General features: G+C 36.0%; 1 protein-coding gene across 6 annotated transcripts in view; it reads right to left on the bottom strand.

Annotated features, from left to right (window-relative positions):
* pcdh15b (protocadherin-related 15b) overlaps window positions 1-27,899 on the bottom strand; it is a 760,133-nt gene that overhangs the window by 452,434 nt on the left and 279,800 nt on the right. For all 6 annotated transcript variants that reach the window (XM_039771647.1, XM_039771665.1, XM_039771655.1 and 3 more), the window contains 4 exons: window positions 25,423-25,583; window positions 25,143-25,298; window positions 21,244-21,363; window positions 21,009-21,119 (listed from right to left, as the gene is read on the bottom strand). In XM_039771647.1, the coding sequence (XP_039627581.1) occupies window positions 21,009-21,119; window positions 21,244-21,363; window positions 25,143-25,298; window positions 25,423-25,583 (548 nt within the window). The remainder of the gene's footprint in view (window positions 1-21,008; window positions 21,120-21,243; window positions 21,364-25,142; window positions 25,299-25,422; window positions 25,584-27,899) is intronic.

Below are 27,899 nucleotides of genomic sequence, written 5' to 3'. Positions count from 1 at the left end.
ATGCAATATTTACAGGCTTTAGGTTAAACCACATCTGCAACAAATAACTTATTTTAAAATAACATACCAGCTTTAATGTTCCAAAGAAACCATGGAGTGTACAGTACTCAGAATTGTGTTTTTTTCATAGCAGTGGTGCTCAACATATTTTTGGCTAAAAACAGGGAAATCATAAGATATGTATTGGCTAATGATGTGGATGCCATTCTCAAAGTTCCCTGGGTTGACCTGAATTTGGAAAGCTTTTTCTGGTAAAGAAGTCAGCTGCTTTGCCAGCATTACATCCATGCTTAGTTTTGAGATGCAGGTCAAGGAAGTCTAGCAGCTATTGTTTATAAGCTCAAAATTCACAATGACTGTGGAGGATCCAAGTATACCTCCCCTCCTTTATTTTTCTTCTGTTGGTGCTTCTGAATGATGTTCTATCAGCTGGTTTCAGCTACTTTGTATATTTTTAACTAACAGTGGAATGAAGTCCCACTTGCCACTAACTGCACTGGTATCCTTTCTTTCATACTGTGTTGATGAAACACAGCTTACTGGACTGTTTTACAAAGCAGATTCTTAATTCAAATATATGAATGTAACAATTATTTTCAAAAGCAATTATGCCATGTTTTCCTCCTCTTTCTTTATATGATCAATTGCTATTTTTCCTAAATATCTTCTTGGGGTCCCCTAGAAGATTACTCCCATGCTCCTATTTGATAAATACAGGGATTTTCTACTAAAAGCAAATATAAGAACTGTTAAAAAAATTCAAAATACCACAGACATAAACTATTATCCTGTTTGGTGTTTAACTAAATGACCAAACTTTTAGTTTGCTCACCATAAACTCTAATTAAATACATATTACAAAACAGGAACGTTTTTTGTCAAAGAGCTTTTAAGGCTTGGAGGATGAGAGTTAACCATTTACAGGATATACAGTGAAAACTGGTAATTATAATTAGGGCAAACCAAATAAATAAACAGAAATACATGGCAAGCTTTTAGTAACTAAATATATTAAAAGGGCTCTTAGTTTGTATAATTTATTTTTTACGCATTTAACACTCAACTAGTACAATCAAACAAATATACAATTTATCCTGAAGTTAAAAGGCAATCAAATTTTCAAGTGACAAAAAATATAGCAAATGGACATGCACAACACTGTAAATGCTCTATGCATTTAAAGAGCAAACTAAAATTATTCTTTTCTTTTTAAAATGTTTATCTTGAAACGTGCATTTTTTCAAGAGCTTAAGTAGCAAAAAAAAAAAGAGTGCAGCCTCTGAAAAGGGTACTACGAGCATACCAATTATCACAATCGATGTGCCCTTTCGCTTAAATTAATTCAGTTTCTTGTTGAACTATCCTTTTTCAGACAAATCAATAATGAACTGAAGGGTGCCAAGAACAGCTTAGAAAGTCTTGGTGTTTCCAACTGGCGAATTTATGCTGTATCTTTTGAACTGCTCATTAAAATATTTGCATAATTTAACAGTGTTTGTTGTGTGACTATGTTAAAGTGCTATGATATAGATGGCAGCAATGCTAGCTACCCAGTCTAAAGAAGTTCTTATTTAGTTTTACTTATATTTGTGCTTTGTGTCTGTGTTTTGTATTTGTGCTTTGTGTGAAGATCACAGTATGAGATTACCTGTTCCAGAAAATGTATACACAAGTACAACAACGTTTTGTCTTTAGAAAAATCTTTACAAAGTTTATATGACAAAAATTTTTTTTAATGAAACGTGCCATTTCAGGAATGAACTTACTACTGCCTCTTTTAAAAACTAAAATTATATATTTTAACGTGTACTACCAAACAAGCAGAAGGAAATAAAGTTTAAAAAAGCAGCTCACCAAAAATAAAATTTAAAAAAATTAAGACAACTTGAAAATACCAAATTAACAAGTACATGCATGAAACAATTTCAAACACATTGCAAATTTGGAGAACCTGCCAGCATTGTTTATAGGTGTTATTGGCAATGAGACATTCCAAAAATGTTATTTTCATTGAAATTATACTTCACACATTATTGCAAATTTAAGTTGATTTTTAAAGTATAAAAGGTTGTCTCTGTATTGAGAAGAATGTTATATTTAGTAAACCTGACACACGGCTATTTTAAAACAAAGGAAACATCAATAAATATTTTAGTAGGTCTGCTGTCTGTACAATCTCTGTATATTATACTATATTACACTTATTGAACTCCTTCCTTGCCTTTGCCTACAGAGTGTGATGCAATTACCACTCTAATAATAGAAGGACATGCTCAAACTTAATCTTGACCAGAGTCATGCAGAGCCTGTCCCAGAAGTTCACCAGTCCATTAAAGACCTAGTCTCATACAAACCCACACATTACTTTTTCAATTATTCTTACAAACATAGCTGTGAGATATGGGAGGAAAACCAAAGTACTAGGAGACAAATCTACACAGGCATGTGGAGAATGTGAAAACCTCACACTGACAATGACCAGGTGCAGAATTCTAACCCAGCATGGTGGTTCTGTGAGACAGAAGTACTAAGTGTAGTACCACCCAGACTACTCAAAGAAAGAACCCACAAAGTCATGGAGAAATTGTGCAGACTCCATGTTCAGTGTACCTGGGATGTAGAATCGGTTGACTAGAGGTATGGATCACAGCATTAACCACTATGCCAATTCACACTAAAACATCTCTATGCTTCTGTATGCTTATTACTTTTTCCAAGAAATCATTTTAAATGCTGTACAAAGCATCTTCATTAAAAGTATATTTTTTATGTTTCCAAATTTAGTCCGTTTTCTCCAAAACTTTATTTTACAAAAAACAAAAAAATCTGCTGTGACCAGAATATATAATGCACACTATATGCACTTTCATGAGTTAAAATTAAAGCAAATTTGCAAATAAGAATCAAAATAATCTTCACAGTTTGCGGTAAACAAAGTAGATGCTTTAGAAATGTAAAAATATATTTTTAATAAGACTGAGGGGAACATCCCTACCACTGTGTGGAAAATTATATGAAAATCTGCTAAATTGTCTAGAAAATTGGTATAAACGATAGGTTTGCAAAATCAGACTCTAACACTGAAACAAAACATTTACAATGGCAAAGAGTTCATGATAAGTAAGCATTACCCTGCGATTAGCACCTTCACTGAAGCAAAATCCAACAACCCCAGAGATTCCCTTTCAGTGGGGGTTGGAACAACTACTCTAGGCACTTCCAATTCAAAGTCAAAAATGACCTAGAAAAAAATATCTAATATATTTTTCATTTAAACGTTACACAGCTTAATGAACAAACCTAAGCAATGTTTCTTTAATTTATAGCACACTTATACTTCATGGCACATTGTCACAGGGGAGCTGCAAAATTGTGATCCTGCCTCAACTTTAATGGGTTTAATTATGTTATTAAATTTGTAAATTGCAATGTGCAGTAGGCAGCTGGGCAATTAGGAGGCAATTAGCCCAATTTGGGGGAGCAGGTGTACATCTTCAAAACATAGAAACCACATTCTGAAATTGTAGAAATACATAAAATAACGGGGAGAGAAGTGTGAAAGTTTGCAGGTGGCTACAGAAAAAAAACAAAACTCTAAAATGGCTGTGAGCAGACTAGCATCTAATTTAAAGGCAGGTTGATGCCGTGAGTGGCCAAAAGTTTATGACAGGTCTACTGAACTTTCTCTGCAGGCAAAAAATGACAAATTTAATCGATTAGTCACACTACTCTGTTCTTTCATTTTTTCTAATGTGCCACTGTGGGGGATTACTTACTTGGGTTACTAGACCATTTCTTTTATTTTCAAACGCTATACATGTTTTTAGATAAAGCACAATTGCCCATATATGTGGAAAAGAACCTCTTGGTGACTTTGAAATGAATATAGGCACCATTTTATTGAAAGTATGTTTCATAACAGGAGAGACAATTTGGTATTGTGATTATAAGAAAAGGAAAATGTTTTCTTTCAGCTGTCAAAATAATGATACACATGTTCACTGGAAAAATGAATCCTGCTCAATGATGTGAAGAAATAACATATATGAGAGTAAGATCATACATTTCCAGTTTTGTTATTAAAACTGTAACTTAAACCATTAAATTCCTGAATTTGTATAGCTTGGATTCACCTCATCAGTGTGTTAATTCAAAGGCACATGGACAGCTGCAACAGTAGCTATTTAATCTTATTCTGTCTTTCTATTTGCTGATTAATTCTTTTCTGTGATACAGTATGTACTAACCAGACTTGCTTGAAATGATGCAAAACTTGACTGGTAACTACAAACGTTAAATGGTTCTGTTTCTACAACTCCAGGACCATGACCTCTTATTCCTTGCTTTATGTACTACTGACATTTAGAAATATCAAAAGCCTGCCTAAAGAACCATTTTTAATATCTTCGGAGAGTACTGTGGCTTTCATTTAACAGCCTAGGATTTCACTTATATCATTGGCTCTTTGTGCTATAACCTATCCTAAAAACCCATTATACCTTCTAGTTCAACTCCTTTTCTCTAAATACTTGGCTACGTTGTCCAGACCTGAATGGCATCTGCTTTGTTCAGAATTCCACAACCATTCTTACAGTTTCTGATGTTTATTTCTTTCTTCTTTTGAGTCACCTTAGCACTATAGTATACAGTTATTTATCAATATTGTCATAAAGAGAACTATATGTGAATTCAAGGCCATTGGCACGTCTTGCTGCTTCTGTATTATTCTACGTTTACAGTACATTCAGTAAGCAGCAGATATGCCTTTCACAAAAGCCTTACACTCCAGAATCTGTCCATTGTATTTAAACCCTTGACACTTTTCTCCTTTCTCAAATGGCTTACCTTAAATATTAGACATGCGAATATCATATGTAAATTATTCAAGAAAGGAACAAGTAGTGTTTTTCATTGAATAATTCAAAGTTGATTATTTGCACAACACTCTTTAATTTAAGAATCACTACTATCATTTTTTATGAAGTAAATCAAAAACTGTGTGATGGATAGCACTGCTACTTTAAAGGTTTTATGCTCTGGGTTATTGTAATTTGATTTTACTTTTTCTTTATTTAAATAACAAATCATAGCCTCATCCCAGAACTTACCCTTAAATGCTGTAGCAGATACTCATGACATCCTGGGCTATTTGCACATTTTTGTTTCTCAATCTGATTTTAAATTGTAGGGTAACTTAAAGGACAATTGTGGTTGGTTTTAATGCTTTTCTTTACAAAATGACCCAGTATCCATTGGCTCCATTACAAAATGCAAAAACAGACTAGTTAGTTTTTAAAATGTTTTAAGAATGCTTCACATTATAATGTAGTTTCATGTGTACCAGGATTGTGAAGAAATAACTTTGACTTAGAAAATGCCAAACTTATTCTTTAAGGTGACAGGAGTAGTTTCTGAATGGCAGTGGGAATTATTGCCAAGAGCTGCATGGTTATGACAAAAACAGTCTTTTTTGCTAGTATATATATATTTATATACACTTTTTTTCTTCTTTATAGCCACACACAAATACAAGCAAAAGCCTTTTTATTGAATTTCTCAGCAGGTGTTCTTAGAGTTAATGCAATCCTCTGAGGGGGATGTGCTCACATTATTATAATTATATTTTGAAAGCATTACAGTTGAGTTGATTTTGTCACAAGTGTGTTTTAACATTTAAAAAAAATCATTCTGCACTAAAATATAAAATCAAAGAACCATTGTTGGTCCTAGTGTGCCCATTGCCTCTGCTGGTGGCCTTCATTTACATAAACAGGAAAGCCCCAAACTCCTGGATAACAGTTTCTCTCCAAGAATTCTTCTCAGTGTTAAAAAAAGAACACAGTGTATTAGCATAGCCTACTTGCTACAGCATAATTATAGACAAATAAAAAACACCAGTTAGCTAACTTTCTTTTTTCTGTAGTGTCACAAAATTTCAATCATATCAGTGTCAGCATATTTTAAACTTTAGGATATTTAGCTTTTTAGTTGTAGGGGTTGTTTTTATCCCTAAAAACGGATATATCAAAATGTTCATTCATAGTAGATACATACTGCCCTAGATGTACATGTGCAATTCTGACAAGTATCAGTTTCTTAGCTGAAAAAAAAATGTTTTTGTTGATTGAATGAGTAAAGTGATTGAGTAAATAAACCTTGCATTTTCTAGATACACTTATTCAAGAAATATAACTGCCAACTCTTCAAACAGCCAGTTATATAGCTTAATATAAATAGCAAGCATACAAAGTCAAAATGGTTGGTCATTACAAACATCATAACAGATAAGGCAGTATAAGCACTTTCAACTGTGGTATGGATGTTTGAGATTTTAAGGATCTGCTGGCCTCCTTGGATTTTCACACACACTACCGTCTCTAATGTTCACAGGTGTGCTAAATAAATAAAATCCAGTAACCAATCCAAAAACACCAAGTTAATGGCATAGATCAAAAGAGAATAGCCAGAATCACTCAAGCTAACAGAATGACCATAAATAGTGAAATGACAGCTGTTTGTAACAGTGGTGTGGAGAAGGGAATTGCTCAGCATATGACATGTCAGACTTTGAAGTGAATGGCTTAATGTGATGTCAAAAATGTGATGTCATGCTGGCCTTGCAAAACATCCTGGGGTGCTGTGAAATAATTTTTTTTGTCTAAGCCAGACGTGAATTTCCAGGAAAATATTTCTCAAGCAAGGACACTGGTGAACACAGCATATATTTGGTGCAAAAAATACACTTTTGTTAATCATACAATTCTGCTAATCAACACTAATCATCACCAAAATGCCAACTGGATGTCATCTGATTGCTGCACAATTTACTATAAGAAATTTGTTGTGTAACTTTTATCAATATGCAGATTGCATTGTACCGGTAAAGTTATTGTATCATTTGAAAAGCCCTACTCTAAACATTTGCTGAGAAATATACTGTACAGAGTTAAAGTAATATGTGAATATATAATTATGAATATGAAGTAAAATTATTGATGGATAAAATTGTTTCTTGTGATATACAGGTGCCGGTCATAAAATTAGAATATCATGACAAAGTTGATTTATTTCAGTAATTACATTCAAAAAGTGAAACTTGTATATTAGATTCATTCATTACACACAGGCTGATGTATTTCAAATGTTTATTTCTTTTAATTTTGATGATAATAACTGACAACTAATGAAAGTCCCAAATTCAGTATCTCTGAAAATTAGAATATCAATTAAGACCAATGCAAGAAAAGGATTTTTAGAAATGTTGGCCAACTGAAAGGTATGAACATGAAAAGTATGAGCATGTACAGCACTCAATATTTAGTTGGGGCTCCTTTGGCCTGGATTACTGCAGCAATGCGGCGTGGCATGGAGTCGATCAGTCTGTGACACTGCTCAGGTGTTATGAGAGCCCATGTTGCTCTGATAGTGGCCTTCAGCTCTTCTGAATTGTTGGGTCTGGCGTATTGCATCTTCCTCTTCACAACTCTTCTATGGGGTTATGGTGAGGCAAGTTTGCTGGCCAATCAAGAACAGGGATACCATGGTCCTTAAACCAGGTACTGGTAGTTTTGGCACTGTGTGCAGGAAGCCAGGTCCTGTTGGAAAATGAAATCTGCATCTCCATAAAGTTCATCAGCAGCAGGAAGCATGAAGTGCTCTAAAATTTCCTGGTAGACGGCTGCGTTGACCTTGGACCTCAGAAAACACAATGGACCAACACCAGCAGATGACATGGCACCCCAAACCATCACTGACTGTGGAAACTTTACACTGGACCTCAAGCAATGTGGATTCTGTGCCTCTCATCTCTTCCTCCAGACTCTGGGACCTTGATTTACAAAGGAAATGCAAAATTTACTTTCATCAGAGAATATAACTTTGGACCACTCAGCAGCAGTTCAGTCGAGACGCTTCCGACGCTGTCTCTTGTTCAAGAGTGGCTTGACACAAGGAATGCGACAGCTGAAACCCATGTCTTGCATATGTCTGTGCGTGGTGGTTCTTGAAGCACTGACTCCAGCTGCAGTCCACTCTTTGTGAATCTCCCCCACTGTTTTGAATGGGTTTTGTTTCACAATCCTCTCCAGGGTGCGGTTATCCCTATTGCTTGTACACTTTTTTCTACCACATCTTGTCCTTCCCTTCGCCTCTCTATTAATGTGCTTGGACACAGGGCTCTGTGAACAGCCAGCCTCTTTAGCAATGACCTTTTGTGTCTTGCCCTCCTTGTGCAAGGTGTCAATGGTCGTCTTTTGGACAACTGTCAAGTCAGCAGTCTTCCCCATGATTGTGTAGCCTACAGAACTAGACTGAGAGACCATTTAAATGCTTTTGCAGGTGTTTTGAGTTAATTAGCTGACTAGATTGTGGCACCAGGTGTCTTCAATATTGAACCTTTTCACAATATTCTAATTTTCCGACACACGGAATTTGGGTCTTTCATTAGTTGTCAGTTATAATCATCAAAATTCAAAGAAATAAACATTTGAAATACATCAGTCTGTGTGTAATAAATGAATCTAATATACAGGTACAAGTTTCACTTTTTGAATGGAATTACTGAAATAAATCAACTTTGTCATGATATTCTAATTTTATGACTGGCACCTGTATAGGGAAAATTGCTATCTATCCATCTCCTTGTAATCAAACTCGATCTAGTTGAAGGTTACACTCGCTGGAGCCTACCCTAGCATCATTAGGGCATCAATCCATCCCTGAAAACACTAACTCATTTTGTGTCTACATAAGAGTTATACATTTATATATGTAACAGAAAATGTTCTTCAAACTGCCTACCTGTTTAACTATTACAACCCAGCATTTGTACCAGTACATTTAAATTAGGAAATGAGATCATATATATATAACATTTAGCTATTTAGCACTTTACATATACAGTAAAATCATCTTATTTCTTTTAACCAGGTATCACCAATGTTTCTCTTAGATTTCCTTAGTTTGCCATGTTGCATTAAAAGAGAGCATGTTGAACCCAATCTATAGGTATAAATAAAGGATGGCAATGTTTATAGTTCATATATAATGATAGTTCAAGACTCTTCTTTATTTATTGAGTATTTTCTGAGGCACATACAGTAACATGCAGCACTACACATTAGGAGGTGCAAAGAGGCTTAAAAAAAGAACAGGGGCCTCATGTATAAACGGTGCGTACGCACAGAAATGTTGCGTAAGAACTTTTCCACGTTCAAATCGCGATGTATAAAAACTACACTTGGCGTAAAGCCACGCACTTTTCCACGGTACCTCATGTCTTGTCGTACGCAAGTTCTCCGCTCGGTTTTGCAGACTGGCGGCACCCAGCGTCAAAGCAATGCTACTGTTCCTGTGCGATTACTCATTATTTTCATGACGCGGCTTTATAAATACACAGAAACTAACCGCATATTGTTTATTAGTGTAATGCATCTGATTGTAATTAACTCGTAACAATATAATGGTCCAGGGAACAGCCATAGTATTCCAAATGCCATAACTGCTTTAGCGTTGTTACTCTCACTTCTTCTTCTTCTTCTTCTAGCTGCTCCCGTTAGGAGTTGCCACAGCGGATCATCTTTTTCCATATTACTCTCACTGCACCACTCGGAGTATTTATATCACTGTATCTGAGTGTGAATCACAGCAGCAGCTGATCGGAAAGAGAATTATCAGTATACAGCTTGAAGGACACGCTGTCTCAGCCACTGCAAAACGTTTTAAAGCCTTTCCTGTACGGACCTCGCGGTTCAGAAACAGTTTAATCCCAAGAACTTTAAATGCACTCAATCAATTGCTCCTTGTAGAACGGTTTGTACTTATAAGTACAATCACCCCACTGTAAACTTGCACTACAGTTATAATATCTCACAACCTGGGCCACTTTATAAAGCGTATTTACATATGATGACGATATCATTTTTAAGGTGAAATGCAGCAAAATATGTTTGTTAAATTATACACAAAAAACTTTAACTTCATTTAAATAATATATATTCTTCACTGGGAGTGTCATGAAGGACTGAATAATTAAACATGTACTACGAAGATATTTCAATGTTCTTTAAACGTTTTGAAGAATCGGCGCTAAGCTTACAGATGGCTTAACGTCTATTACAGAGCTGATTGTATGGCGATCGGTTACTTGGGGAAAGAAAAGCAAGGACTCTTGGGCGCTACCAATATATATTGAATATAAAACAGAAAGAGAAAATAACAACACAGCTAAAAACGCAGCGACAAATTTCGACAAAAGATAAATGCTTGTCATGAGCACGAGGCTCATGAAACACATGTTTAATAATGTGCTTTAGCTCTTATCATCATGAAAATGACATCACGTATACATCTCAGTATTTTAGTTATTCAGAGAGCTGTAATATCACAAATGTAATGGACTCTGTGTCCAGTTGGAGGAAGAGAGCCAGTTTAAGAAGCAAGTAGTGATTCACACACATAGATCACATACGAGTAGAAGATCAAATACAAAACAAAGCATTTAACGTGCTACTTTAATTACGATGTGATTTGAGAAACTGGTTGATTAAACGATTTTAAGATGAAGTTTATGATGTTCTACTAAATGACAAAATAAACTACGAGATTAAAGTGGAAATGTCGAGATTGAAGTTGACATTTCGTGCTTTTTCCCCACCGTGTGCCTTTTTCTCTGTACCTAATAAACTTTCATATGACACTCAGACAGTGGGCTTACAACTCTTCTTTTCACGGCGACTTTGATATGTGACTTCTTTTTTATTTCCGGCACTGTGCGATTTTGTGAATGTGAGCTTTCAAGTTTCTCCAACACGCTATGTCACTCGATCAACTTCCTTTTGTTGATTATACCACGGTTTATTTGAACAAATAGTATGTTTTTCCTTTGCCTCCACTTGGTATTCGCTGAAATTCTTATGTTTCCCCCCGTGCTTTTCCCATTGTCTTTTCACAGAAGGCTGCGCTTAAGGGCGATTTATATTGATTTGCATATTCAAAGAGGCGTAATTCTGGGAGGATTTGGGGCGTTACAAAATGCGCGTGCACGAGCGTTAGTTTTCACGCTGATCGGGATTTATGTAACGGAAGAACGTGGAAGTTGGAGTACGCACAGATTCCTGCATCTGGATTTTTCTGTGCGTAAGCACATTTCGGCTTTTGTGCTTACGCCATGTTATAGTGCGAGTTCTACGCACGGCGTTATACATGAGGCCCCAGTACTTTTAAAAAAGAACTCAACCAAAACTTCAGAGAATGCTAAAATATACTTTTGGTTTGTTTTTAAATACAAATTCAAATATGTATCCACCCTTCCAGTTTTAAATTTATTTTTCAGAATAAGAAAAAAGGCAACATAAAGATTACCATGTTTATTATGCTAATATACAGTATCTAAGACCGGGGGGATAAGTACAATGTATTTCAGTTTTAAATAATGATGTCTCAATGAATCATTCTGCCTTTATTTACAAAGCCTTTTCAGTGATCATGGTCCAATATAGTTCTCAATTTAATGACATCAAAAAGTGGGCTTCAATATAGTTAAATTAACATGTATAATATTATTTGCACAAATAGAAAATATTTACTTTGATTATGGTATGTGCAATTTTCTATTTTATAAGCAGTTTTTGGCTCCTAATGCTGCAGAGTAAAGCAGCATTATCATAATATACTGCTCAAAAGAATTAAAGGAACACTTTTTAACCAGAGTATAGCATAAAGTCAATGAAACTTATGGGATATTAATCTGGTCAGTTAAGTAGCAGAGGGGGTTGTTAATCAGTTTCAGCTGCTGTGGTGTTAATGAAATTAACAACGGATGCACTAGAGGGGCAACAATGAGATGACCCCCAAAACAGGAATGGTTTAACAGGTGGAGGCCACTGACATTTTTCCCACCTCATCTTTTCTGACTGTTTCTTCACTAGTTTTGCATTTGGCTACAGTCAGTGTCACTACTAGTAGCACGAGGTGATACCTGGACCCTACAGAGGTTGCACAGGTAGTCCAACTTCTCCAGGATGGCACATCAATACGTGTCATTGCCAGAAGGTTTGCTGTGTCTCCCTGCACAGATCTGGGAGGAAATGCCACAAGACACCATCCGTCGTCTCATTAGGAGCATGCCCCGACGTTGTCAAGCATGCATACAAGCTCGTGGGGGCCACACAAGATACTGAAAAGCATTTTGAGTAGCAGAAATTAAGTTTTGAAAAATGGACTAGCCTGCCACATCTTCATTTCACTCTGATTTTAGGGTGTCTACACAATTGAGCCCTCTGTAGGCAGAAAACTTTAATTTCCATTAAAAGACTTGGCATCCTTTTGTTCCTAAGACATTGCCCTGTCGTTATTTGTATAGATATCCAACTTCATATTGAGATCTGATGTATCTAATGTGTTTCTTTAAAGTGTTCCTTTAATTTTTGTGAGCAGTGTATATTGTATACTCGCATAACAAATATTTAGCTGGGGGAAACTTTAAAACACACTTTTATAAATCTGAAATGATTCTGACTTCAGATTGTGAACTCTATTACAGAGATCCCTCGCTATATCGCGCTTCGACTTTCGCAGCTTCACTCTTTTCGCGGATTTTAAATGTAAGCATATCTAAATATATATCACGGATTTTTTGCTGGTTCGCGGATTTCTGCGGACAATGGGTCTTTTAATTTATGGTACATGCTTCCTCAGTTGCTTAGCCCAGTTGATTTCATACAAGGGATGCTACTGCAAGATGGCTGAGAAGCTACCCAATCAGAGCACGTATTACATATTAAATAAAACTCCTCAATGATATACGATATGCTTCCCATGCAGTGCTTCGCATACTTGAAATCCCAAACAGCACGTATTGATTTTTGATTGTTTGCTTGTCTCTGTCTCTCTCTCTGACATTCTCTGCTCCTGATGGAGGGGGTGTGAGCAGAGGAGGTGTTCGCACACTGGCCTAGAGGATACGGACACTCCTCTAAAAAATACTGAAAGACTACATTCACATTGCTGCCTTTCTTGTAGCTGCTTTGTCCGGCGGTGCCTCGCATACTTAAAAGCCCAAACAGCCCTATTGAATTTTGATTGTTTGCTTTTCTTGCTCTCTCTCTCTCTCTGACATTCTCTGCTACTGACGTGCACTCCTTTGAAGAGGAAGACATGTTTGCATTCTTGTCTTGTCATGGAGCACAGTTTAAACATTTGACTAAAGGGTGTTATTTCATGTCTAGAGGGCTCTAATAATGTTAGAAAATGTATTTAGAAGGTCGTAAACAGGTTTTCTATGCTGTAACTGCGAAAATATTCGATTTATAAATAAAGAATCCTACTTCGCGGAAATTCGTTTATCGTGGCAGAGTCTGGAACGGATTAACCGCGATAAACAAGGGTTGACTGTAATGCCAAGAAAACTCTACATAATTCAATAAAGAGTGAAACCCTTTGCTAGTTATCCTGAAAACTTTCAACAATTTTTACCACTGCATCTTCTGGATTTTTTATCTTGTGTGTTTACCAAGCACATACATATACATTTACTTAAAAAGAGGGCAAGCTATATGATCAGCAGAATAAAATATTTTCAAAAATTGGATCAGTGAGTAATAAAGTGAAATATTTCTCTCTGAATTAAATATGTATATCAATTTATTGTAATTCATTAAATGATACTGCTAGTAAAAAAAATATTAACATGATCAGTGAAATATTAATTATGTTTCACAGTGGAGTTAGTATTTAGGCTAATGAAGGGTGGGGGAAAAGTCAACATTAGTTTGGAAACCTTTTTGAACTCTTATTTTTTCAAAAGCAGGAGTTTAGTAAAGATTTTTTAGCATGAATACTGATTGCATGTATAAATGTACATTTCATTGCATATTTGGGGTCTTAATGCTCAGCAATTTTTTATTTTTTTTAATGAGTCCTCAAGATTCTGAAATTCATAGCACCTTATTTAACAATCCGTATCCAAGCAACATAGTCCAATAATTATATCCTCTCATATTAGTTTCTGTACTACTTTTCTCTGATAAAGGTCACAGATGTAACAAACTGAGCAGTGAAGACCAGACCATCATTTCTCCAGCTTCTTCTGGAGAATATCAAGGTATACTGAAACCAGGCAAAGGATGAAATCAATTTATGTTGCTCTAATCTACTCCCAGCGTGCCCCTTCTTTAACACCACCCATAACAGGCATATCCTAGTGGACATCCTATCTACTTTCTCCCTAAATCATTTTCAGTGGCCAACTTTGACTAATGTGAACAGCTTACTTTGCAATAATATATAGAATTAAAACAGCAGTTTTCCATGCAAATACAAAATGGTTCCTGAAATAACTTTTTTGGTGACATCACTAATAAACAACATTGTTTAAATAAACAAAGTTCTCCTTAAAGTTTTTAAAGAGTTGAATTGCACTGTTTCCAACACTTACTAAGTTCAGATTTGACGCAAAAAATATACCTTTGACAAAACTGTTGTACTGAAATCCTGAATCCAATGTTCATATACACAATACATATTATTTTTGTTTTTGCTCTAATTATATGGTACAAAGCAAAACAAGCGTTGCTTCTAAACAAGTAGTACTCTATATATCTAACCCGTGTCACACGTGTGCTTGGGAGGCAGGCTAAGGGCTTAACCAAGGGAATAATACGAAGGCAGGGGTTGACGAAGTGCACTAATGGCTCTTCTCCCTTTTCTACAGATTGCTAGAACATAAACCCAGCTAAACTATGACCAGTTCCTGCATTCCCTTCCTAACTATGCCCTCCTACTGACCTCACTTCTGGCTAGAACCCTTATGGACCCGCCTCTTCCTCTCCTCCAGCTATAAAAGCCAACCACCTTCCCTTACCACCCTGTTCCGTTTTGCACACTGACCCAGAATTACTTATTACTTACTTATTTACAAAGTGTTGTGTTACAATATAGAGGGTGGATCCCTAACTCTTTCTTTGTTTATTGCTTATTGTCTTACACCCTATATTCTTTTATATAAGTAACAGATAAAGAATGAATATCAGAATAGTTTATGTATATAAACAAATTTGAGTAAAAGCAGACATTTCCTGTGAACACAACTGCTCAATACATCCAAACAGTTTACTTTCATGGTGTCATACAAATTCACATATTTAGAAGACACAATTATGCAAAACTAAATCTATTCAAGAAAAAATATACTTCTCAGAAAACATCAGCTACCACTTTTATAACAGGACCAACATTTATCTTTTATTGATGGTAAATATGAATGTGGTTAAAATAAACTTCTTTTTGAAGCTGCTAGATTTTTCTAATATATTTCTTATTTATAAATGAGTCATGGCCTCACGTATTTGAAATAAAAAAGGCTATCCAGAGGTGTAAAACAATAGCAAATCTGGCACAATTAATATAGCTGTCTGACTGGGTAGCAAATCCACAGGCAGTGGAACTTTGACGTGAATTTCATTGGTTACTATAAAACAGAGGTTCTGTTCTTCTTCTTTGTATGCATCACTGTGTGCACCATTATCTTCAAGTTTATATAATAATAACATAAATTAATATAATGTATTAATTGCCTAATTGGTGAATTTTGTTAATTTATTATTTACATAATTAATGTACAGTATATGTCGCCAGAGCAGAAAAATAACGGGTGATCAATGCAACACTGTGTTCTGAAAGCTTGAATTCTTTTAATAGAGTTAAATAAATTTTTGATTTTTTGAGGGTTAATACATAAATAAGGTCTTGCTAACTGAGGTCACAAGAACAGAACTGTAATTGAAGATGCTTAAGAAGGTTAATAAAAGGTTTTATTAACAAATGGAGCTTTGGTCAGGAGAAAATTTATTCCATGTTTAATAAAGGTCAGTAGGAGGTTAATAGATGTAATGTTGGGCTAATAAAAGGTTTTAGTAACAGGTGTAGTGTTGGTCAACAGATAATGTATTCAGTGTATTGTGAGCAGAAAGTATACTCTAATTTCATTGGCTACTTTGGAACAAGATTCTTGTGCGGATAAAAATTACTGCCACAGCTGTATGAAGGCAGCTTAACAGGCAGACTGAAGACATCTCCATCTGTCTGTGTGTAGGAAAATGTCTGACTCCCTTGAAGATGGGCATACAGTTGTCAAAGACTCCATTGAACAATACTCTTAAGGCTGTTATCAGCTGTTTGTATTTGAAATTGAAAGCTGCATTTAAAAGCAAGTTAAATATATTTTTTCTGTTGTACCATACTTCTTAACATCTCAGTTATGGTTACTGGGGAGGGATATATTGGTTCTAGTAAGGTTACTTTTCTAAAAGAACACATGCGCCCCTCACCGAGGACAGCATATGACTTTAGGCTGCTGATTTAGTTCAGTGCACGCTTATGAATGGTTTCATTTTTAGTGCTAATTTCACTTTACAATCGTCACTGAAGCGATGCATTTCTTTTTCATTTTTTTAAGGATTTTAAGGAACATATATCTGCATTAACATATCTGTTACAACTACAGAGTATACACTTTATAGATACAGTATAAGGAAATAGAGAGTTTTGCATGCTTGCATTTGAAAAAAAAAACAAGAAAGTATGGAGCAAACCTTTCTCAAAATGTCTCCAGTTCCCTACTCCCCACATACAACCAGGATCTATGTAGTCAAACTTTAGAAGAGCAAGCAAGACTTAACAATGTGAGTGAGGGAGAAAAAAACAATGAAAGTTTAAGTTTTAAAAGCCCACTTGCAAAAATATTTAATGCAGTTTAGGATATCAGTAATTAGACAAATAACTGGAAATGTCTGACCTCATTGGACAGGGCTGACTAGTAAGTGGAAAACAAAGTTATTGATTTAACTCCATCTAAAGACTCCCTGTCCCTTCCTGTGTGACCCAGAACAAAATCACTTAAACTTCCAGACTCTGCCATATTAAGAGGTTCGCACTTCTGCACCTTTTAAGCACCCTAAGGTAGTTTTCACAATATTTATAAAATGTATAAAAAAAGGTGTTTATTACTTTATGGGATTATTATAAAGTATCCACATTTCATAGTATGGAGCAGTGGTTCTCAAACTGTGGAGTGGGCCAAGTAACAAAGAGGGGGGTGCGAAGATGTGAAAAAAAGAAAGCAAGAATCGAAAATATTAACAATACATCTATTGAAACCAAAACAAATTAACTTCAACTACATTCTGATACTAGAAAAATAAATATAGAGTTAGATAAATGTTGACAAAAGTTAAGTAGGTATAATAAAATATGCATCTATGATATATCATTAATTAAAAAAGAAGAAACTGGTATTAGTGGGCTCCTTTCAAAAAAATGTTAGGGGGGTGCAATTAAAACTGTTATGAAAACTCAGGACGCAAATATTTAAAGGTTGAGAAACGCTGGTATGGAGGATATAATATAGATCTGGACCTATATTTAGTAGGTGAATCTCCATATTTAAATTTTGTTTTGGGGGAAGCAACAACTCTGAACACTTAAGAATTTAACACCCCTTATCTCAAAAAAAAAAAAAGAGTCAACAGTCACAACTCTTAAAATACAGGGCAGTCACTTTGTTCTTTATATTTTGAAAAGATGTAAAATACCCAAAAAAAAATGGTTAGTGAAAATTATTTTCCAGCACCATATCAGAATTGGTAAATTTCAAAAGTGTAGCAGAACAATTGATTTTATTTTTTAAATCTTCTTTAAGCTGAAAGTGCAATGTATGGGTAGTGTGGTTTTATTACTTAAAATGAAAAGCAGAAGTACGCTAGGACTGAGGTCTAGTTTTTTCTATTAGCTTGGTTTTTGTACAGTTTCCAGAATAGTTCTGCCTTTACAAAACAACATTTTCTACTAGTCCACTGTATTATGCAGCTTTTAATTAATAACTATTTAAATTGGTTACAGGCATGATTAGATTTACACATTTTTTCAATGAAATAAAAAGACACTCTTTAAAACAATCTGTAACAGTAAAAAAAAAAATAAAAGCTATAAAAGTAGTCAGTATCTATATATATAACTAGCAAAATACCCGCGCTTCGCAGTGGAGAAGTAGTGTGTTAAAGAAGTTATGAAAAAGAAAAGCAAACATTTTAAAATTAACGTAACATGATTGTCATTGTAATTGTTTTGTCACTGTTATGAGTGTTGCTGTCATATATATATATGTATATATATATATATATATATATATATATATACAGTACAGGCCAAAAGTTTGGACACACCTGCTCATTCAATGTGTTTTCTTTATTTTCATGACCATTTACAGCACTCCATCACTCTCCTTCTTTGTCAAATAGCTCTTACACAGCCTGGAGGTGTGTTTGGGGTCATTGTCCTTTTGAAAAATAAATGATTGTCCAACTAACCTGACTTCTACACAACACAACTGCTGGTCCCAACCCCATTGATAAAGCAAGAAATTCCACTAAATAACCCTGATAAGTTTGGACACACCTCCTCATTCAATGTGTTTTCTTTATTTTTATGACTGAAGGCATCAAAACTATGAATGAACACATGTGGAGTTATGTACATAACAAAAAAAGGTGAAATAACTGAAACCATGTTTTATATTCTAGTTTCTTCAAAATAGCCACCCTTTGCTCTGATTACTGCTTTGCACACTCTTGGCATTGTCTCGATGAGCTTCAACAGGTAGTCACCTGAAATGGTTTTCACTTCACAGGTGTGCCTTATCAGGGTTATTTAGTGGAATTTCTTGCTTTATCAATGGGGTTGGGACCAGCAGTTGTGTTGTGCAGAAGTCAGGTTAGTTGGACGATCATTTATTTTTCAACAGCACAATGACCCGAAACACACCTCCAGGCTGTGCAAGGGCTATTTGACCCAGAAGGAGAGTGATGGAGTGCTGTAAATGGTCATGAAAATAAAGGAAACACATTAAATAAGGAGGTGTGTCCAAACTTTTGGCCTGTACTGTACATATATATATATATATATATATATAAATCATTTATATTCGTCTGTCATAGAGGCCACATGCACCTCCGAGCCACGTTGACTGTAAATAGAGGCATGTTTCTCGCGGAGGTGAATCGCCATATGCAGCGTGTAAAACGGTTTGTGGGGGGTATCCCATGGGATCCTTAAAACAATCCTTTACAACTGAGTTTAAAACACAATGAAGTAAGCAGTCTTTAAAAACCAAGTTCTCGGTTACGACGTACGACCGCATGCACCATAGCAAACTGTTTTACACGCTACATGCAGCAATTCGCATCTGCGACAAACATGCGTCTTCTTCACTCACGGACAATTATATGTTGCTCTCTCCAGAGTTCTATCTTTTCATTCACTTTCTGTTGTATCCTCAAACCCTCCCTTTTTAGACAACTGTGTCTTTCCAGAAGTGTTCAACCATCAATAAATAATTATGCGGCGTTTGTTATGCCGCGGGTTCACTATTGTGTTGTATTTTGCTCTCTCCAGAGTTCCATCTTTTCATTCACTTACTGTTGTATTCTCACACCAACCCGTTTTAGACAACCGTGTCTTTCCGGAAGTGTTAAACTTTCAATAAATAATTATGCATGAGATTGAGCGTGTGTCTACCCGGCGCAGAGAGCCATCCCTACCCTACCCCCCTCCCACCTCGCTACTACCGTGGTCATGTGTCTTGGTGGATTATATATAGAAAAGCAGCCAAAACCGCACAGAGCAATGAAAAGTCTACCTGAGTCACAGGTGCATCTGGACTGTGCAAAGACGACAACGACTCAAGTGACGAGTTGGAGGTGGGCACATGAGCAGGCAGTGCATACTGAACGAGAAATCAGCAGACTAGCATGACGGAGGGAGCGGAATGGATGTCCTTCTCCTGTCCTCCCGTTCCACCCTCTGCGCCTGAGCGCCGTGCACCCCCATCCCTCCGTCTGGCAGGAGAAGGCGTGATGACAGTCCGCCAGTTTTCAGTCACGGACGATTGTGTGTTGGTTTGTTCCGTGCATTGTTACAATGTTGCTTTTCTTGCTGATTTATTACATTACCGATTTTTCAAATGTTAATTTTCTCCCTGTGCTTAAAAATCATTAAAAAACCAGCCTGATTTTGCGGCATATGCTATGCTGCAGGTTGGCTAGTTTCTATTATTTGTACAAATAATTATTAATGTGCATGCACTATGTACTGAGATTACGTTGATAAACCAAATAATGCAGTAATTAAAACGGCCATAAATAATGTGCAATCAGCATACTTTGTTGTAGCACCTAATTATTACAGCTCAGTACACTTTATAATACTGATTGGATTGTCACTATTTCCAGAGCTGTTTGCTGCCTTGTGTCCAGTTCTACCAGGACAGGCCCTGGCCTCCCACAACCTTGAAGTAAATTGTCTAGGCTTGAGAATATTTTGTAATGTAGTACTTTGTAATGTATATGCTAATATTGACAATGTGTAACATTTTATTTAGACACATATTAATAAGCAGTTCTTTACAAATGGGAAAGGGGGAAGTTACATTTTACAGAGAGAACTATTTAAACATAGCAATGCCTAATATTTTATTTAGGCATTTTGCTGCCATTGTATCTGTATAGTTTTTGTCAAATACATCTTCTCTCCTCTTCATATACAGGCAAGAAATGGCAAACAATTCTACTAGTTTAGACACAAGGTTATTTAAAGTACAGTGTACTGAGAATGTATCCATTAAATTTGTTTACTATAAATTACTGTCAGTAGCTTGTATATTATAGAAACCTTCTACAGTGCTAAAAAGTTCCTTACTGTATGATGAACACTTACAATTGAAAGCTTTTCTCTTCACTCACACATGTGAGAAATACAATTTTTTATAAAGGCAAATTAGTTGGGTCTGTCAAAACATATCAAATTAGTTTGTTAAAAGCTACCAGTGACTGCAATGGCATCATACTGTATTCTGATACAAAAATCTTGATTGAACAACATCAAATGAAATGACATTTTTCATGATAACAAAATACATGAGAATGGCATTTTGGCATTTATAGTTTAAAGTGGCTTACACTGGCTTGAACAATTACAAAGTAACGTGTAGTTTCCTCATAATTCAACCTCTCTCGTAAAGTTACAGCTCCCGACAAAGTAAGTGGAATCTCAAATGTTCTGTTTGATGTCTGTGGAAGGAAAAAAAATATGTATAGGTCACGATGAATGAGATTAAATACAATTAAATACATATGACTGTTTTTAATTAAATGTTACTGTACATGAGTTAAAAAGCTTCTTTAAAATACTTACAGGATCATTGGGATTGTACTGAATAGTGTATTCAACTTGTCCATTTGGGCCATCATCTATATCTAAAGCACCGTTATTTCCTGAAAAACCAGTGAAAATGGTGGTTCCAACAGGTGTCAGCTGCAAATAAACAATTTATAATTGAATGTAATCATTAAACATAACTTCTAAATATACAGTAAATAGAGACATTACATTAACACCTTCGTAAATTAAATTTACTTTTGGTACAACCTTTTTGACCGATCCCTCTTTTATTGCAAAAAGCATCCCAATGAGCAGGTTAGCTTTACTGACATAAATGTACTGTTTAGTAAACAAGTTATAATCTATATGGCCAAAAGTATGTGGACACCCCTCCAAATTATTCAGTTTAGGCATTTTAGCCGTCCTCATTGTTAACAAGTGCATCAAATCAAGCACATAGCCATACAACCTCCATTGAGTAACACTAGTAGTACAATGTGTCATACTGAAGAGCTCAGTGACATTAAACATGATATTGGTAAAGGATGCCACAATTCAGTATGTGAGATCTGCCCCAGTCAACTGTAAGTGCTATTATTGTGAAGTAAAAATATTGAGAGGCAACAACAGTTCATTCATGAAGTGGTGGATGATACAAATTTAAAGACAGAGTCTGCTGATCGCTGAAGCACACACCACATAAAAATTGCATCACTCACAACAGAGTTCCAAACTGCCTCTGGAAGCAACATCACTGTAAGAACTCTGCATCAGGAGCTTTATGAAATGGGTTTCTGTGGTTGAACAACTGTACACAAGCCTAAGATCACTATGTGCAATCAAGTTCTCTGGAGCAATAAATCATATTTCACTATCTGGTATTCTGATGGACAAATCTGGGTTTGGTTGATGCCAGGAAAACACTTCCTTTTGGACTGAATAATGTCTTCTGTAAATTTTGCTGGAAGAGTTATAATGGCCTGGGGCTGTTTTTTCAAGATTTGGACATGGCTTCTTGGTTTCAGTAATGTTACAGCAAACAAATAAATTTTAGACAGCTTTATGGAAACAGTTTGGTAAAGGTCCTTTTCTGTTCCAGCATCCAGCATCTGTTCCCTGTGAAAAAATCCAGATCTATAAAAATATGATCTGATGGTGTAGTGTGGAGGAACTCGACTGGCATGTACAGAGCCCTCACATCAAACCTACTTAACTCCATTGGGATGAGCTGGAATGCCAACTACAAGCCAACTCCATTATCAGTACCTGACCTCAAAAATACTGAATGGGCACAAATTTTCACAGACACACTTCAAAATTTTGCGAAAAACCTTCTCATAAGAGTGGAGGCTGTTATAGCTGTAAATGGATAGGCAAGTCCAAATTGATGTCCATAGTTGAGGAACAGGGTGTCCAACAAGCTCATAGAGGTTTAGATGATCAGGTGTCCACACACTTTTGGCCATGTAATGTATTTACAGAATTTGCTACTATTGGTTTCTACCAACAGGTGAATTCCTGTTTATAATCCTGAGATTGTCATTTAAGCAGTATATCTAAGCTCAAATTGAGGCTCTGACAAAAAGCACACACAAAATGTAAAAAAGAAATAATTAAGACAAACATTCTGTATAGCCAGTTGAAGGAAAACAAAACAGCAAGCTAGTAAGTTAAAGAGCAAGCAGTTGAAAGTTATATTAAGTTAACAGAACAAACAGCATGCACAATTAGATTATGTCCTGTTATATGACAGTATACAGATGTATAACAGTTGTCTTACATAATGAAATGTCTTGTATAGATACATCAAAGGGATGGGAACCACAACACCCAAGGTGTTACAAGAGAATGGCCGAATCAAAAGCTGTTAATGAATGTGTTGATCTGTACCTGCACATTTACTTGTAATTATTCCAGTTATGGCACCTGATAACCACACAAATACTATTTTCATTAAACATCTTTCTGCTTGCTCAACTTTTCTCTAATCTTACTTAAAAACTGCTATTTTAATATTATTTCAGAATTTTTCAACTGTTCCATTTCAGTTGGACATTAACAACAGCTTAATTACATTTTATTGTGTTGTTCCTGACTTTATATTACTTCTTCTACACAAAATATTTGCTTTCATAAATGTATACCTAAAGTAGTTGATGCTGTAACTATTTTTAATTCACACTGCACTGGCTTGAGCTTTTGGTACTAGACTTTACTTTCATGCCAAAAGTTTAGTGAATGATTTATTTATTAATACTGTCCATTTCTGATATATTAAAATTATTAAGGGGGTAGGTCTAAAGTGTGTTTTATACTGCTGCTGTTATACATTACTTTTATCAATTAGATCCTAAAACTTAAGTTAAGTGGATTAAGGACATTCAGTAAATGGATGGATGACTGATGGATAGATAAATACTATACTTCCAGGTTTACAATGGATGATTTTTTAGCAGTTTTACAGAAATCACCATCTTACATATAAAATACCTAATTAAATTTGACTTCTTCTTCTTTAATATCTTAGGGCATGTGTATACTTGGTGATTTTCTTGTGTTACAATATTGGGAGTTTGGGCACCCTCTCAAGTTTAACAACTCATTTGTACTGATTACTGATTAGAAGCAGGCATACACTATGTGATTTTACGGGCTCACAAATAGTTGCAGGCTTTTTAAATCTTGCGCTGTTGTTTAGTAGCAACCATTATTATGGTAGCAGTGCAACTTTTAACACTGTGAAAAACATATTCAGAAGAGAATTTCTTGTAGTAAAATGTTCTTCTGTTAAATGTACAAACATGCAATGCTACCAGGAATGTGTAGTTGCTAAGTAATCCTAAATGTCTTCTTTGATGTTTCTCTAAAGAAATGGTTCTCTTGCCACAACTTGACCATTCAGTCCTCCTTTCAAAGCATCCACCAACATTTTCTTGCCATGCATACAAAAGCATATACATGGACTCACTCCCTTTCTGGTTAATTGGAACAGACATGCAAAACTGGACTGTATGACCTCTTAAACCTAATGAACTCAAGTTAACAGTTGTCAGGGATGTCAGGGGCAACGACCCGGCCGGGACGGCGTGAGGGACCGGATGTGGGTCAGCGCCCACCCTGGATCATGTGGGGGCCGCCGCCCTGGATGCCTTAGGGACCCTGGACCTCAGCACTTCCGCCCTCTACCCGTGGCCCCCAAAGCAACCAGGATGGCGGCCCCCACGTGATCCCAGATGGGCGTACGCCCACTTCCGGTCCTTCAAGGCGTCCCGGCCGGGTCGTCGCCCCTTGCATCCCTGACACAGTGCATCCAAAAACCCATCAGGAGCCCTTGAGTTGTGTTGCACCATGCCTTTGAAAAGTGACCTTACAACTTTTCATGAATTACTATAGATTTGATAAACCTTTCTGGAGCTCATAAGTTAGGTTAATATTACATAGTGTACTCCTGCCTTTAAGTAATGAGAATTTACATATTTAGAATTTTACAAAAACCTGCTTCATCCTATTTAGAAAGCAAAAATGTTCAACATAATTACACAATGGTGGAACTACAGATAAATAATACCTTAGAAGAACAATTTGATAGTGTTAGTAAACTCATGGGCTGTCCACAACATAGCACACAGACGTGATGTCACACATTGGTTGGATGTATCTGGAAATTCCACTGGAGGAGATGAGTTTAGTAGGGATAGGACAGACGGTGTAGCCCAACTCAACATATTGCTACCTTGACCCACATCATGAGAAGAGGTGTTAAAATTCATTAAATATTCAAATACCATTTGCTGGAATGGTAACACATATATTAAGGTTATAAGTGTAAGTAAGTTGTTACCAGGATTCTATCGTTAGGGGGACATATGGCATGGACATTTTTAACAGAAATTATCTGCATGCACAACACATAAATATACAAAATTATTCACCTCATTGACTGCTACATAGTAGCGTTGTTGCTGAAAACGTGGAGTATTATCATTGCGATCCCGCACCACAATTCGCACTTCATGGAAGATGATGCTTCCTACTAGTTCATTTGTACATTGAACTTGGACCACAATAGACTGGATAGATGAAGGGGGCTAGAATGCAAATACAGACAGGATTACTATACAGATAAACCTTACTTGATATATGTCACATATGAAAGGCTACGTTCAGAAATAAAAAATTCTATTTCTTAATAAATTGTTGATTAAAACATACATCTCTGTCTAGTACACGGCCAGTGCTGTTGAGATAAAGGCGCTGTCGTGCAGGATCCAGGATAACCCAGTAATCCGCGTTGTTTCTTAATGAAAGTGAAATTGTCTTGTCTGGTCCATCTGCTCGACCCTGTATTTGCATATTGTCTACTAGAAGAGTACCTGCAGAAAACAAACAACAGCAAATAATTTGACACTTAGGGGTTCTGTTTTTATTTTTTTTCTTGAGGTCAATGTTTTGGTCTATGCAGTTGTTATGATTATTATGTAAATGTTATATATATATATCATATTTCACTACATTCATAATGGCTAACACGGTACAACACCCTAGTACTACATGTAAGTGTTTGCAAGTTTTTCTTATTTAAGCCATGAAAGCAACAATAAAATCAAAAGTGGATAAAGATTTTAGACAATAGAAAATGAGTGTAAATGTTTTTGTGTGCTTCAGTAATTTATGAAAATTTAACACCAAATATCTGACTTACTACATGTCTGATCTGTCTCTACAAGTTTTCTTTTAATTTTACATTATTGGTCTGTAGACTCTGAGAAAGACTGGAGAATACGTTTCTGGCATTTTGAGAGGATGATATCAATTAAAGCATGTACAACGTTTTTCTTCTAAATGTAATTAATTTATTAAAAATAATGAACTAAACTGTTTAAATATGAAAGTAAAAAGGTTAACATAATTTATTCTAATGCATCAGAAGTATTCTTTCATCAAATGAACAGTACTGTAAGTTCACACTGTATAGCAATTATAACTTTGTTCCTGGTAAGTACTTAATTTCTCAGGATAAATGCAAATAGAAAAAAGTATAAGTCAGTGGGAAGTCCATGCAAGTAGTATGTGTCATACTCTAAATACAGTATAGGCACAATTTTGCCCAAACCTATCATTACTAAAACAGAATGATTAGATCACTGGTATAATACTTCCTGGCCATTTTAAATTGTTACCTGGAAAAGAAAACTGATGACAAGACCATTATATTTCTAGCAGTCAGATATTTTATATAACCTAAATATATACTTATTTAAAATCCATAAAGTTCATGAAATAATATAAAGCTGGCTATAAGATAAGACACCTTCCTATGGTTATTAACATTTAAAGAAAAAACACATACATACATAATACATACAGATACATGTACAGTATATACAGCATGTTGCCACAATCACCACACAACAAAACAGATTGTATCCTGGTTGGTAACTCCCCAGGCAGACACACGGTCCAGTTCCACCCCCCGGAAAAAAAAACATCTATCTGCTGCAGCCAGGTGTTACATGGGCATCCCCTTAGCCTAGTCCAGCCAATGAAGATCCTGTGAGCCAGATAACCGTCAGGGAATAGCGCCACATGGCTGTAGTGCCATAACTGATGCTTCCTCACAATACATGTAATCTGCCTCATTCAGGACTCCATGAGCAACGACTTGTTCAACACAAAGTCAAACCTTTGGTACCCAAGGATTCTCTGAAGAGACACAGTACCAAAGAGGTACAGTCTTCATCTCAGATCACTGGATAGCGTTCATGTCTCGCAACGATATAGCAAAACAGTAAGCACAAGGGGCCACATGTATAAACGGTCCATATGCACAAAAATGTTGTGTACACCTATTTCCGCGCTCACATCGCAATGTAAAAAACTAAACTTGGCATAAAGCACAGGTCAATCCCTTGTGTACATAAGTTCTCCGCTTGGTTTTGCAAACTGGCGCCACCCAGCGTCAAAGCAGTGCTACCCTTCCTGTGTGGTTTCCTTTTATTTTTTAGATTCACGTCTCTGATGCGGCTTTATCAAATACACTGAAATTAACCGCATATCGTTTATTAGTTAAAGGCATCTGATTGTAATCAACCAGTAACCATATAATGATGCACAGAATGGCAAAACTATTCCACATACTATAGTTGCCTTAGCAGTATGTTGGGGATCATTACCTTGTTGAAGGATGACATACCGTTCACTGAGTTTGGAGGCAGTTACTGAATCCTGAGCAGATAAGATGTTTCAATACACATCAGAATTCATTGTGCAACTACCATCAGCAGTTACATCATTAATGAAGATAAGTGTGATCTGTGGAAGCTATACATGCCTAATATTAATCTTTGTTTTGTCTACCCACAGGACCTTTTTTCAAAATTCTGCAGGCTTTTTTAAATTCCTTTTTGCAAACTGTAATCTGGCCATTATATTTTTGTGGCTAACTAGTGGTTTGGATTTTGCAGTGTGGCCTCTGTATTTCTGTTCATGAAGTCTTCTGCAAATAGTAGTCTCTGCCTCCTGAAGATTGTTACTGATCTGTTGGACAGGTGTTTGGGGTGTTTCTTTTACCATAGTGAGGAATCTTCCTTCATCGGCTGTGGAGATCTTCATTGGCCTACCAGTCCGTTTGCAATTACTGAGCTCACTAGGGCATTCTTTCTCCTATATAAAATTACAGACAGTTAATT

Source organism: Polypterus senegalus, chromosome 1 (assembly GCF_016835505.1).
Source record: "Polypterus senegalus isolate Bchr_013 chromosome 1, ASM1683550v1, whole genome shotgun sequence".
Taxonomy (NCBI): Eukaryota; Metazoa; Chordata; class Cladistia; order Polypteriformes; family Polypteridae; genus Polypterus; species Polypterus senegalus.
Note: the sequence above shows the minus strand (reverse complement) of the source record. Positions and strands in the feature narration are given on the sequence as shown.